Genomic DNA, 12,663 nt, shown 5'->3' with positions numbered 1-12,663 from the left:
AGGACATGGGAAAAGCTGAGAGCCCACTGGGCACATAGGAAGCCCTCTCTATGGTCGGCTGGTGTTCCCACTTAGATTCAAAGCCAGCCTTGAGAATCTCAGCATAATCAGACCAAGGTCATTCTTAGAGGAACTGTTTTTCATCTCCTGGATACTGTATTGGCCTCCATATAAATATAGGATAGGATTCTTTCCCAGATTTCATGAGTTGACTCTCAGGGTATCAGCATCCATGGCTTACAGAATCGCAGGCCTGAAGCAGACACTTACGTTATCTCCCTTGATACCGTGTAAAGGCCCAACTTTATCTGAAGCAAATCTGCATCTTTTCTAGAAGGTGTAGATCCAGTGTAGGCCCTAGAGACACAAGATAAAGCAGTGGTCAGGGGCATCCCTCTGTGCTGCTGCTGGGGAGGAGCCCATCTCCCCTGAGGCTGCCAGCTTCACCCCTCATTTGGAGAATTTTTTTCAAGAACCTGAATGAATACTCAGACTTGCTTTTGTAGCTTTTGGCATGTGGAACATGCTTATACGCACTCTGGGAGTCTTAATTTTTGGACAAGTACAAGAGCTAATGACAGAGTTATAGCAGATTATATTTTTTTTGGTGTAACATCTTTTCCTGGAGTTAGAAATTTTTATGACAGAAATTCAGAAGCAAAATGTTCTGAGTCCTGGGACTGATCCCTCTGACCCAGTGTGTGTGGAAAGCTTCTTACAGATCGCTAACTGTATACAATCACCAAGACAAATAAAATGATAACACAGAATCCTCAAATTAGTGTCTTGCCATGCTAAAAGGTACCTAATGGTCATGTGACCATGCTCAGCCAGCCCACTGTTTGACGGGAACGGAGAGCGTGTTTCCCCTTGGTGAGGATGGTGGAGCAGGAGAATCATCAGTTGTTTCCAAGAAGCCCTGATCTTTCTTTAAGAAAGAAAAGAGACATTGCAATGGTGACAAGAGAATTTTTTAAAATATCTGCTAATAGTTTCTTTAAATTAAAAAAAGAGAAGAAAATGGGATAAGAGGCAGTCATCTTGTTCTATAAATCCATAAAAATTTAGGCTGGAGAAGAGTATGTGTTCCATCAGTTGTCATCTCAGAAGTTCGTTCCACATATGAGAATTTCTTGACTTTTATACCTACAGAATTATCATCCTGTAATGTAAGGCTACATTTGATGAGTTTCAGCTCAGTGGTGGGTAATAACTCACACTGTGGTTGAAAAGCACTTTGCAAAATAGAAAATGCTTCTATATGTATGCTAAAGAGTGATCTTCACTTAGGAGTAGCCCTTGAATCGAGTTCTTCCACAAACCCCTGGCGAGAGGCCTCTCCTTTCCCCATTGTGGAACCCTTAATAGAGAAGTTACTGTCTCCTTTTCCTAGCTGGAGCCTAAATGGAGGAGAAACCAAAGTCATCTTGGTAACACCCTTGGGCCTGTGCCCGTTGGCTCCAGCAATGCCTGTTAAAGTTTATCTCCAAGTCCTGAGTGTTTGGATTTCAGAGCACATGTTCTTGTCCTCCAGGCCTCCTGGTGGGCACACTTGTCCCCACCTTCCTCCCCTTTACCTGACACCAGGCGCCAGCTGTGTCCCACCTGCCTTCCTCCTGACTGTTCCGAGGCCCTCGTCCTCGCCTTGTCTGGGTTCCTGGCAGATTCAGGCATCTTTGTGTGGTTGCCCCGCAGCATCCCCTTTCTTGCTCTCCATGGCCAGTGTCTTCTGGTTCTGCGCATTCCTCTCCCTTCTGCCCCTAGATTCAATGCTGGGGGAAGTTGACTTCATTCAACTCCTGTGTGAAGAACACTCATTCTAAGGACTCAAGGCTTAATTTAGAAAGAGACGGAGGCTTTGGAATACCCCTTATATTATCCCCTAGTAAAAGAGCCAAGGGTCCCAGAAATCTATTGTTGATTTTCATCTAGTTTCTCTTATAATTTTTTGTTTATTTAACTTCATTAATTTATTTATGAAAAGGTGGTTCATTCACCTGGTTTGAAATGTTAAAGGTTCAGAAAAGTGTATAGTAAAAAATTTTCTTCCCACTCCTCCCTGGAGGCCACCAATTGTCACCGATTTCTCCACATTATTATCTTACAACTTTTTAAAGTAAATCTTTTTAAATGTTGTTATAGAAATATTATAGCATCATTAGCAAAACTAAATAAAAAAAACACAAAAAGGTCTTCATCCTAACAGGTCACATTGCTTGATTTATTTGTATTTCCTCCTAGTCTTTGTCCATGCCCAGACGTAATTTTCATGGGATTGTAATTGCAGTCTCTTAACTTTTTCAAATATTTCATTCGTTGATGGTGTTTGCTTAGAGTTTCCAAAACCTGAGGATGACAGAAAATTGGTGAGCAGAATTTGAGAGATTGCTAAAAAACTACCCAAAGTTACATCCCCATTCCTCACACCAATCCTGCATCTTGCAGAAATACCTGCTCCCCCTTATCATGGGCGGCCGAGAAGACAGGAAGCAGCTCGAGAGGATGGAGGCCAGTCTCTCGGAGCTGAGTGGCAGCGTGGCCCAGACAGGTAAAGATTAATGACTCCATCACGTCACCCCTCAAAGCCTTCTCCAAGCAGCCTCCTTCTTTGCCCCCTCCCCTCTCCCCTCCGTCTCCACTTTATGTGGTGACTTCATTTATCTGCTCTGAGAATCTGTTCACATTTGCAAATGAAGCCGCCGTCATTTCGGTTTAATTTGAAATTGCTTGTTTACTGTCGGCACGGCCTCAATTAATTATGTTTTTACGGAAAGGCTCCCAACCTCAGAATATTAATAAGGGGAATAAAATGACAGCCTTTCTAAGGGCTGTAAAGTTCATTTTTAATTTCTGCTTCTATGAGGTTTTCAGGGGGGTTTTTCAGTGGTTTTCCCCCTTCCCTCCAAGAATCCAAAGCGGGGTCAAGAGAGTCTGTAATTACTCCGGCTCCCGTGACCCCAGCCATCTCCACTGCTATCGACTCCACAGGCCCGTGTTCATTACCCGGTGCCCCACGATGGCCCAGATTAGCTGCGACCTGTCACGCCAGAAGCGTCTTTTCTCCTTTATAAACTTGTTTACTCCTGGGTAGAGGCTCGGATTTTAAAACCTGAGGCAAGCAAGAGAGCCCCGTCCCAGGCAGGAATCTGCCACTCTGGGGCACGTTCGGGAAGCCCTCCGGAAGCCCTCGGGAGTCGGGCGGCTCGCCCACTCCTTGGAAGCCCCACCAGGGTCATGTGACCCAGGGTAGCTCCGCAGCCTCGGGGTGGGCTGTGCTGGGCAGGAAGGAGCAGTGGTGGAAACCGGATTCGCAGTTTTTAACAACTCTTCTGGATGCTTGCGTATTACAGAGACCCACCTTGCCCAAGTTCCCCAAGGACACCGTGAGGCCTGTGGATGAGCGATGCAGACATCAGAGAAGTTGAGAGAGCTGAGCAAATCATAACCTGATATAATTAGAGGGGAGAGGTTTTGGACGGATATACTGTTGACCACTGACAACTACACAATAGAAAGATAAAGTGGAAATACTAGAGGTTAGATACAGTGCAGGTAGATTACTCCGAACGCAGATAAATTATATGGATTGCAGTGGGGGTGGGGGGCAGCACATCTGCAGATAAATCAGATGTCGCAGGAATACGGGCAGTGTAGATATGTGGACAGAGGGAAGAAAAAAATCTGTGTGTCAATTTAACAGAGATACGACTGCCTTTTTCCTTCCAGTGACTCAGTTACAGACGACGTTAGCCTCTGTCCAGGAGCTGCTGATACAGCAGCAGCAGAAAGTCCAGGAGCTCTGTCATGAACTGGCCACCACCAAGGTACTTGTCTCTGACCCCCTGGAACTCCCACCCCCACCCCGATTAGAGTCTGCCCCGCAGGGCTCTGTCCTCTTGTCCTTTATGCCCAGTGCACTGCTCTCTTTGGGCTCTGACTTTGTCTCCCACCTGCTGTCCAGGGAGCTTTCTCACACCACTCACACATCTGGGGCCGACACTGCCCTGATAGAGAAGGGAGGCCGTCCTTTCTGTTCCATTGTCACCCACCAACAGGAGGGAAGAAAAGCAACTCTGTTGCGGACCCCTCACACAGCCACCTCTCTATGGCGTAGACCCCTAACTTGTAGGGCCTCCCCTACAAGTTAGGTTTCAGGCCGCAGTGATGTTAAGAGGAATTTCAGAAAACAGTGAGGGGAAGCATGGCTATAGTCAGTTAGCCAACACCTGCCCCGACCAATACATACTGATCCAGGCTCTGCTGCGGTGGCAGGCCTTCGGCCCAGGGATCATGGACGTTCCAAATTGGAAGCAGTTCTTCCCCCTCAGGTTCTAGCATCAAACTGCCTGGTTAAAATCCTGGTCCTGCAGCTTACTGGCTGTGTGACGGCTGGCAAGTTACTTACCCTCTCTGAGTCTTAGTTTACTCATCTGTAAAATGGAGCTCCAGTGAAACCTGCCTGACCAGGTTGCCTCAGGTAGCTTCCCAGGAGTGCAGGCTTCTGGCCCTGGGTTTTGTGGGGAGCCAGGGGTCAGTCCTGGGGGCACTGGTGCCACCAGGGGCATGGGCAGAGTAAGGTCACATTGCAGAGACTTGCTTCGTTCACCACCCACCATGTCATGACCTTGTGAGTTTACGCACACTTGTTACTCTTGCTTGGGGGACACTCTTGGTTTTCCTCACTTGTCTAAGTTAGATATCAACTCTCTTTTTTTAATTAGAGAATTTGTAAGTTTACAGAAAAATCATGCATAAAATAGAGTTACTATATCCCCACCACCACCACCTCCATTATTAACATCTTGTGTTAGAGTAAGTGTCCTGTGAACTGTAGTCCACGGTCCCTGTAGGGTTCACTGCGTGCTTATGTCATGTCTTCTGTGGCCATCCCCAGGGCTTGACCCAGGGCTCCTGGCGATGGCGCTGTCTTGGACAGACCAGGTCCAGAGGCAACACCGTCCTCTACCTCCATCCCTTTCTCCCGGACCAGTGTGGCTGAGCGGGTGCTGCTTTCTGGCTGCTTCCATGCAGCCTGTGGGGCAAAGGGTCTCACTCAGAGCTGCTTTCCTAGGGGAAGCCCACCCCATTGCCCAGCTAAGGTTGAAGCCAAAGCTCAGAACTTTTGCATATGCAAAAACCAGTAAAATAGGAATCTTCCCATTTCTCAGGCAATCTAGGTCCTCCTTCTGCAGAGGGCCCCTGAGAATTCCCTCCCCCATAGCCCATCCCACACACAGAGGCACTGCCCACGCTTCCTTCTGGATGGCCGTGGTTGCCAGCGGCCACCTCCAGCCCCGTGCAGGCTCCCTGCAGGTGGCCAACCCGTAAAGCAGCTGGAAAAGCCAGTTTATGGTCCCAGCCCCACTCTCGTCTATTACCTTTTGGAGCTGTAGCCTGCCAATGTCCAGAAGCCATTCCGGAAATTGGAAAACCATTTTCAGGCTGTAAGCATTAAGATTAAAACCACATGTTGTGTTTTAAGACGGAAGCAGCATGGAATTCTGCTTGGTGGTTTAGAGCAGCCTGTAGGAGCTTCTTGGGCGGGTTGGTTTGATGGTCTTCCCCTGCCCATCCCGACCCATGTCCGTTTTCCCCAATACTGAGGTGGAGCTCCCTGGTTTGATAGCTAAACCCCACATATGTGAGGACTTCAGTTACCCCGTAAACCAACGAGTCAGAGCTGTGTTTTCTCAGCTGTAATGTCAGTTTTTATTTCTGGCTTCCAAACTCCTACTGGAGTACTGTAAAAAATTAAAAAGAAGAACTTGAAGTAATTTAAAAACCTACATAAAACCGAAGGCTGTGAATTTTCTACAACTGTTTTTTAAAGAGACTGGCTAAAAAGCCCCAGATGTCAGATTTTATTTCTAAATCCTAGGCATCTGGCACCATATGTGTTTGGAAATTTGAGTCCTTTGTAGGCCGCTGAGTGGAAAGTGCTCCCTTGTTAATGGGCTGCTGTAGCTTTCAAGGTCTCGGAGAAGCCAGAAGAGTGGCTCCTGGATCCTTGCTGTCTGGTGGTCTGGAGGGGGTCCCCCAGGGGATGTGGGGGGGGGGGCAGCGGGCGTGGCTCATTCCAGTGCTGCCCACGCCTTCCTCCAGAGACCTGCAGCCCCTCCAGGGGGCTTCTTGCAGAGGTCTGCCCAGCCTGGCCGCTCGCTGGTGCTGGGGTAGGCCTGCTGCAGCTGCCCCCGCCCCAGTCCCTCCACCCAAGGCCAGACTTCTCTGAGCCAGCCGTGATTGGCAGCAGAGAGGGGGGACATCCAGGGACCTCCCCTCTTCCAGCCTGTGGTCTCCCTAAGTTCTTATGAACTTGTGGCTTGGTTTTCTGTCAGCCTGGGGGTGGCAATGTCTGAGAAGCGAGAGCCCTGTATTGTTCGTCTGTTCCCAGAGGACACCTGAGGCTGACTGCCCGTGGATGCCCCGGCACCCACACCTGAGGCCATGGCCCCTGGAATTGCCTCAGAAACACAACACTCCACTGGCAACTTGGCCCGCCAGGAACGGCTATTTGGGGTACTATTATTTTGGCTGTCCTCTTCTCCATCTATCTTGACAAGATTTGTCAAAATAAAGATGTGGTTCTCTGAAGTTTATTTGGAAAAACAACATCAAATTGAAAGGGAAAGATGTGCATCAGAGGATGGTGCTTGTCAGAGATGGTCATGGCTGAAGAAATTAGAATTAAGTCCCACGGACAGCTTCTCTCTCTCTGCTGAGCCTTCAGACCCATTCTGAAAGAATGGCCACAGGTGGTTGGTGTGTCTTGCAGTCCTGGTTTTGCAGATGGGGGGTGAGGTCTGGAGGGTGTCCCTATGGGCCCGGAGCCCTGTGGGAAGGTGTGAGCCCATCCCAGCCTCCATGATACTGAAACAGGGAGGTGAGCCAGGCCGGTGCCAGGAACCGGTGGTGTCCCTGTCACTGCAGGGCGGCCGGTGGCTGCCTCGAGTCAGTCTCACAGGATCCTGCCTGTGGTGGTCAATTTTTGGAGGGGAGGGGTTGGGGTGGGGGGTGTTGTGATTATAGAACTGATATTTACTTAATTATTTTTTGTTTTCATGGAACATTTGAGACCCAGCAGTGGAGAAGGCAGTTCCCATCACATGGCCCTGCATCTTCTCACCTCATGGCTAGCCGCTTCACCTCTGCCCACAACCACCCAGGCCATTTGGAAGTGAACCCGGGCACCACCCATTCATACTGAAACTACTGCGGCAGTGTCTCTAAAAGAGGGGCTCTTGGGTTGTCTTTGCTGTTTTGTTTTACCTAACTGTCCCTCCTTAAAACCGTAGTGATTCCTTAGCACTGCCAACTACCCAAACAGAGTTGTGTGAATATCTGTTGTGAGGGTGTCATCCTTTAAAAAGGGAGAGGCAGCGGCAGAGCCTTCCCCGGGGCCCCCCGGTTGGTGCATGGGCCCCTGCGTGTGCTGGTACCGAGGCCGCTGCCTCCTGCCCCCGGCCGCCTTTGTCCTGCGGACGGAGGGGTGCCGCCTTGATCTGGGGTCTCCTTTGTTCCTGCCTCCAGGCCACCACGTCCACCAACTGGATCCTGGAGTCCCAGAATATCAGTGAACTCAAGTCGGAAATTAACTCCTTGAAAGGACTTCTTCTAAATCGGTAGGGAGGAGGGCGGGCATAGGGGCCGCCGGGTCAGCCGCGACTGAGCTGTTTATTAGGCCTTGAGTTTGGGTGTCTTTTGAACTTCTGCTTTCCCTCCCCAGCAGCACCCTCACTCCAGGGGTGACAGCCTGAATGGTGGGTGGGGGTGGGGGTGGGGGGGAGTGGAGAGGAGCACCCAAAAGGTTTTTTAAATGTAAACAGTTCCTCAGACCTGGTCAAGGACATCATGAGCCAACAAGCCAGGCCTCCTGAGGAGAGAATTCCTGGGTAGGGCCACCTCCTTCTTCTGGAGCCTGGGCTGGGCCTCCTGGTGACAGCTGAGGCCCAGGGAAGGTCCCTGCTGAGGGCCCGGAGGTCTCTGTGCCTCTGTAGTTTGATTCCCGGCCTGGCACAACCCAGTCCCTGCCTTCCCCACCCCCCTCCTTGCTTTCCCTCTGCAGTGACAGCATCTTCCGTGAGCCCCACAGAAGGGGGGCATTGTCACAAGCACCGCCTTGAATGTAGAGGGGCCACCTGTCTTAGGTTTGAAGCTGAAAGTCCCATGTCCAAGGACCCTCTCGGTCCTGGGTAAACTGGGGCTGTGGCTGCCCGTCTGAATGGCCTGGTCGGCCCTGCCAGGGCCCCTCAGTTTCCTGCTGGGCCAGGGTTTCTGTGGGAGCTGCTGAGGCTGAGTGGAGCCACCCAAGAGCCAAGAGGGCCCTTCACTGAAGGGGGGCTGGGTTGGAGGGGTCTTATGGCCCCAAGTAGAGGACCCAGTTGTCCAAACCACCCTCTTCCTGATCCTCCCTGAAGAAAAAAAAAATGTGGCCTCAAACGAGGTGTTCTCCTGAGGAGAACTCAGTGTTTTCCCCAAGCTAGGGGACAAGTGCCCTTTGGGGCTGGGGGGAGAGAGGGCAGGTCGCTGGGTAACACCGGAGCCAAGGAAAGCCTGGAAACTGAATTTCTTGGTAGCATTTATGATATGGTGAATAATGCAACCATTAGCTTGTGTATTTGCCACAGACAGGGGACCAGAGGCGGAGGAGCCATTTCCAAGGCCGGCGCTGCGGGGACAGTGAGCAGCCCAGGGTGGGGCGCAGGGCTTCGGCCTCCCGGCCCAGGCAGAGATGGGCTTGCCTGTGGAGGGCTTGATTTCCAAACCATTGCCCGGCGGACCATCCCCCCAGGCCCCTCCCGGAATTGGCTTTGGTTTGAGTGGCTGTTGGCCCTGGGCAGGAAAACGGGAGCAGAGGGCAGAACTGACGTTCCTTGTTCAAACTGTTGAGGTCAGAGGCTTTCTAGCAAAGTGCTCCAATGGCACCTTTGGTTCTGGTGTTTCTGACCCCATGGCCAGCGGCAGCCCCAGCCCTTTTTGCCCAGGCAGAGTCAAGGAGCCAGTGTACTGGGTTTTCCAGCCCTCTGGCTCCCCCCTGTCCCCCTCTTCTGGTCACTGGAGTGGAGACCGAGGACAGTGGCTCAGGAAGAAGCATGCGCCAGTGCCGAGGAGGATGGGCCTTGCTCAGCTCGGGGAGGGCCTGGGGGGCGTCCTGAGCAGAGCAGGTGCTCTGTGCAGCTCACCCGCACCCCTGGCTCCTGTCCCAGGTGGTCGTACCTCATCAAGCAGGAGTCTTCGTTACTGAGAGGAGGGGAAGGGGAGAGGCGGGGGTGGCGGCAGAGCTCATTCTGTCCCCAGTGTGGTGGCCTCGGCTAGGGGTTCCTGGGGAGCAGCCTGCCGTCACCGAGCCCCTTGGGATGCTTCTCTCACCAACATCTGCTCTTCTCCCTCCCCCCGCCCCCCTGCCAGGAGGCAGTTCCCGCCCTCCCCATCAGCCCCCAAGATCCCCTCCTGGCAGATCCCCGTGAAGTCACCGTCCTCCTCCAGCCCTGCCGCCGGCAACCACCACAGCAGCAGCGACATCTCGCCCGTCAGCAACGAGTCTGCGGTCTCCTCGCCCGTGAAGGAGAGCCACAGCCCCGAGGGCTCCACGGCCACCTACCACCTGCTGGGCCCGCAGGAGGAAGGCGAGGGGCTGGTGGACGTCAAGGGCCAGGTGCGGATGGAGGTGCAGGGCGAGGAGGAGAAGCGGGAGGACAAGGAGGATGAGGAGGACGAGGAGGACGACGACGTGAGCCACGTGGATGAGGAAGACTGCCTGGGGGTGCAGAGGGAGGACCGCCGGGGCGGGGACGGGCAGATCAACGAGCAGGTGGAGAAGCTGCGGCGACCCGAGGGGGCGAGCAACGAGAACGAGCGGGACTAGGGCCACCCTGCCTTCTGCGCGTGGGGACGTGGTGGTGGCCTCGAGCCGGAACGGAGCTGTGCTCAGCTGCCACGGGCCTTCCTCACCGCAGCCCCATCGGCAGCCCAGCCCAGGGCTCCTGGCCCTGTGTGCGGGGTCACGTTTCTGTCCTCCCCCCAGCCCTCCCACCCCGCCACTCCCTCAGCTCAGCTCCAAACCAGACCCCCCGGCCTGTTCCTCAGAAGCCTCTGGACCCAGCCCCTGGCTCCAGCCCCCTCCCTCCCAGGCAGATGACTTGTCCAGGGTCTGTCTGCAGAGTGTCTTCACCTCAGCGCCGTGCATGACAAGGTAGCTTTGTTACCTGCCTCCCAGCTCCTCGGTGGAGAAAGCTGCCGCTGGTCTGGTGTCTGCTGCCCACCTCTCTCCCGTGGGCCCGGCCCCAAGCCCGGGCCACTCTGCCCATGGCACCCAACTTGCTCTGCGCCATGACCCCCTGGCTGTCTTGTCACGTTTCTGGAAGCTGGAGCCCTGGACCCACCTGACAGCGGCTGCCCCGGCTGCCTCCCCCACCCCCGTCCTGGAGAAACCACCGCTCTGCGCTCTGGCCTCCCTCGCTGGCCGCTTTGCCGCCTCTGGCCTCAGCTGACCGCGGGGCAAGCTGCCACTTTCACGCCCACACAGGGCTTCCTGACCGACAGCTGTCTGTCCTTCCCACCAAGAAACACATGCTCATTCGTGTGATCATGTGTAGATTTCAGACTATAATATACAACTGTATATAATTGTAATAAATACGAGTTGCCGCTATTTAACTCCTGGCCATGGCTCCCTGTCTGCTCATCACCGTCCCAAAGAGGAGGGTCTCAGCCAAAGCCTAGGGAAGGGTGTGGGGGGTGCTGGGGAGGCCCCGGGCAGCCCCTTGGCTGGGCCTGCCGCGCCAGCCCCTGCCTTCCCGGGCCCACTGCCCTTCCCGGCGGCTTCCACTGTTCCTCACCCCGAGCTGCAGGCTTCCCTGGGCTCTGGGCCTGACGGGCGACACAAGCCGGATCGCGGGAGGAGAAGGGGCCCCGTCTTACTGTATATAGACCTGATGCTAGTGTGATGAGCTCCCCTTCCTTAAATGGATGAATATTTCCCCAGGAGAGTGTGTGCGTGTGTCGTTCGCGCTTCCTCCTCCCTGTCTCCCTTTAACCTTCACAGAGCATTTGGCTGAAACAAGAAAAGCAGTGAGGCGCTCCTTGCAAGGAGCTCCCTCGGGCCCCAGAGCACTGTGGCCAGGTGCGGGGACAAAGGGCACCGCGTGCACACAGAAGGCTTGAGCGCTTGCCGGGCTGCGGCCGCCGACTGTGGGAGGGCAGCGCAGGATGTGCCCCTAGCGGAGCTCGCGGCGCCAGGCCCAAGGCTCGCCTCCTTGCCCAGAACAGCCATGGCCAGCCGGGGTGAGAGCCTTGGCTTTGGGGTGTTTTGCCCCAGGAAACATTCCACCTTCCACTTACCCCCTTTTAGTGTTCCAGGCCCAGTTATTCTCTCCCTCTTGCAGCAAAACCTTCCTGACTCGAGCCAGAGGGGAGGGCTGTAGGTGTCCTCTGCTTACCCCAGGCAGGTCTGGCCTACCTGGCCTGGCCTCTGGCCCTCAGGTTTCGTCTCTGATGCTCATAACCTCCCGCGACCTTCTTCCTCTGGTCCTAGGGACAAGCAGAGCCCAGCCTGAGTCACCACTGCAGCCTGTGTGTCTCCTTCCCAGCTTCCTTGCTGTCCGGGCTACTCACCTGGCCTGAGTGAGAGGGCCCTGCCCCTCCGGGGGGCCTGCAGTGCCCCAGTGTCTGCAGACCTGAGCAACAGGCAAAGGGCCGTGTCCCGGCCCCTGCAGGCTGGAGCCTGAGGTGTCACCCCAGGGAGGAGCACCATGTCCTGAGCAGGACGGCTCCTGGGGAGTCAACCCGCCCCCCCCGCCTTGGTTTGTGCCCATTGGGCATCACCAAAACTTTTCAAAAGTCCCTCCTCCCAGGGAGACCCAGCGGGCTGATGTCCCCAGCCGAAGCCAGAGCTGTTGAGGTCCTTGGTGCTGAGCGCAGGCGGCCGGCCCTGCCCTCGGAGCCACCCCAGCTACGGCCTCCATTTCTGCCTCATGAGTGGGACCACCAAGAGGGAAATGCAGGGGTGGGGTGAGCAGCGCATCACAGCCCGGCTTTTCCCCTTCCCCAGGACAGATCCCCAGCCTGCGGGCTTGCACTGAAGGGCGCAAGTGCAGGGACTGAGGGCAGAAACCTGGGGCCCAGGGACCCTTTGCCCCTGTGGGTCTGGAGCACCGAATTCGGTTTTGAGTGCAGAGTCTGGCGCGATTTCAGGGAGAGAAAAACCCCTCCCCAAAACGGCGTGAGCGCTGCCTAATAAAGGCAGCTGCTGGACAGAGGGAAAACAGCCCTTTGAAAAAAAAAGTCTTTCATTAGAAAAATAATGCATTTCATCCAAATAAGGTAAAAATATTTGGAATGGGGCAGAAGTGAGCAGCAGGCAGCGCCTGTCAGGCCCTTTCTGGAAGGGAGAAGATTATTAAACTCAATTACAATGTATTTATGTAAAGGGCCCCTTAGAAAATAAAGGGCCCGGCCGCTCGGAGGCCCCGGGAAGCTCTCGGGGTCGCCCCACGCTGCCTGGGGGGCTCAGTTCCACCTTCGGGCAGGGGGTCTTTCTCGGCCTGGAAGGCCAGGGGCCCTCACTGGGCCAGCGCCTGGGATTGGCCGTGCCCAGGGAGCAGGCAGGGTGGCCGGGACATCCCAGGGCTGCCATTTAGGACTGGCCGTCTGTCTGTCCTGCTCCTT

The 12,663-nt window shown here is 54.4% G+C and overlaps 1 protein-coding gene and 1 long non-coding RNA gene across 5 annotated transcripts in view; one reads left to right on the top strand and one right to left on the bottom strand.

The window, feature by feature from the left end:
* PEX14 (peroxisomal biogenesis factor 14) overlaps positions 1 to 10,653 on the top strand; it is a 154,418-nt gene extending 143,765 nt beyond the window's left edge. For all 3 annotated transcript variants that reach the window (XM_037828546.1, XM_037828548.1, XM_037828547.1), the window contains exons 6-9: positions 2,446 to 2,548; positions 3,727 to 3,824; positions 7,528 to 7,619; positions 9,406 to 10,653. In XM_037828546.1, coding sequence (XP_037684474.1) covers positions 2,446 to 2,548; positions 3,727 to 3,824; positions 7,528 to 7,619; positions 9,406 to 9,862 — 750 coding nt within the window. In that variant the 3' untranslated portion in view covers positions 9,863 to 10,653. The remainder of the gene's footprint in view (positions 1 to 2,445; positions 2,549 to 3,726; positions 3,825 to 7,527; positions 7,620 to 9,405) is intronic.
* LOC119527974 lies at positions 2,237 to 12,062 on the bottom strand. 2 transcript variants are annotated; one of them, XR_005215526.1, is made up of 3 exons: positions 11,611 to 12,062; positions 11,338 to 11,526; positions 2,237 to 2,346 (listed from the first exon to the last, which is right to left on the bottom strand). It is a non-coding gene; the product is annotated as an uncharacterized LOC119527974 (long non-coding RNA). The 2 variants fall into 2 exon arrangements; XR_005215525.1 differs by lacking the exon at positions 2,237 to 2,346 and adding an exon at positions 10,595 to 11,050.
* Between the last annotated feature and the right edge of the window lie 601 nt (positions 12,063 to 12,663).

The sequence above is a fragment of the Choloepus didactylus genome, chromosome 2 (genome assembly GCF_015220235.1).
Source record: "Choloepus didactylus isolate mChoDid1 chromosome 2, mChoDid1.pri, whole genome shotgun sequence".
NCBI classification, from domain to species: domain Eukaryota; kingdom Metazoa; phylum Chordata; class Mammalia; order Pilosa; family Megalonychidae; genus Choloepus; species Choloepus didactylus.
This window is presented reverse-complemented; position numbering and strand designations above follow the sequence as displayed.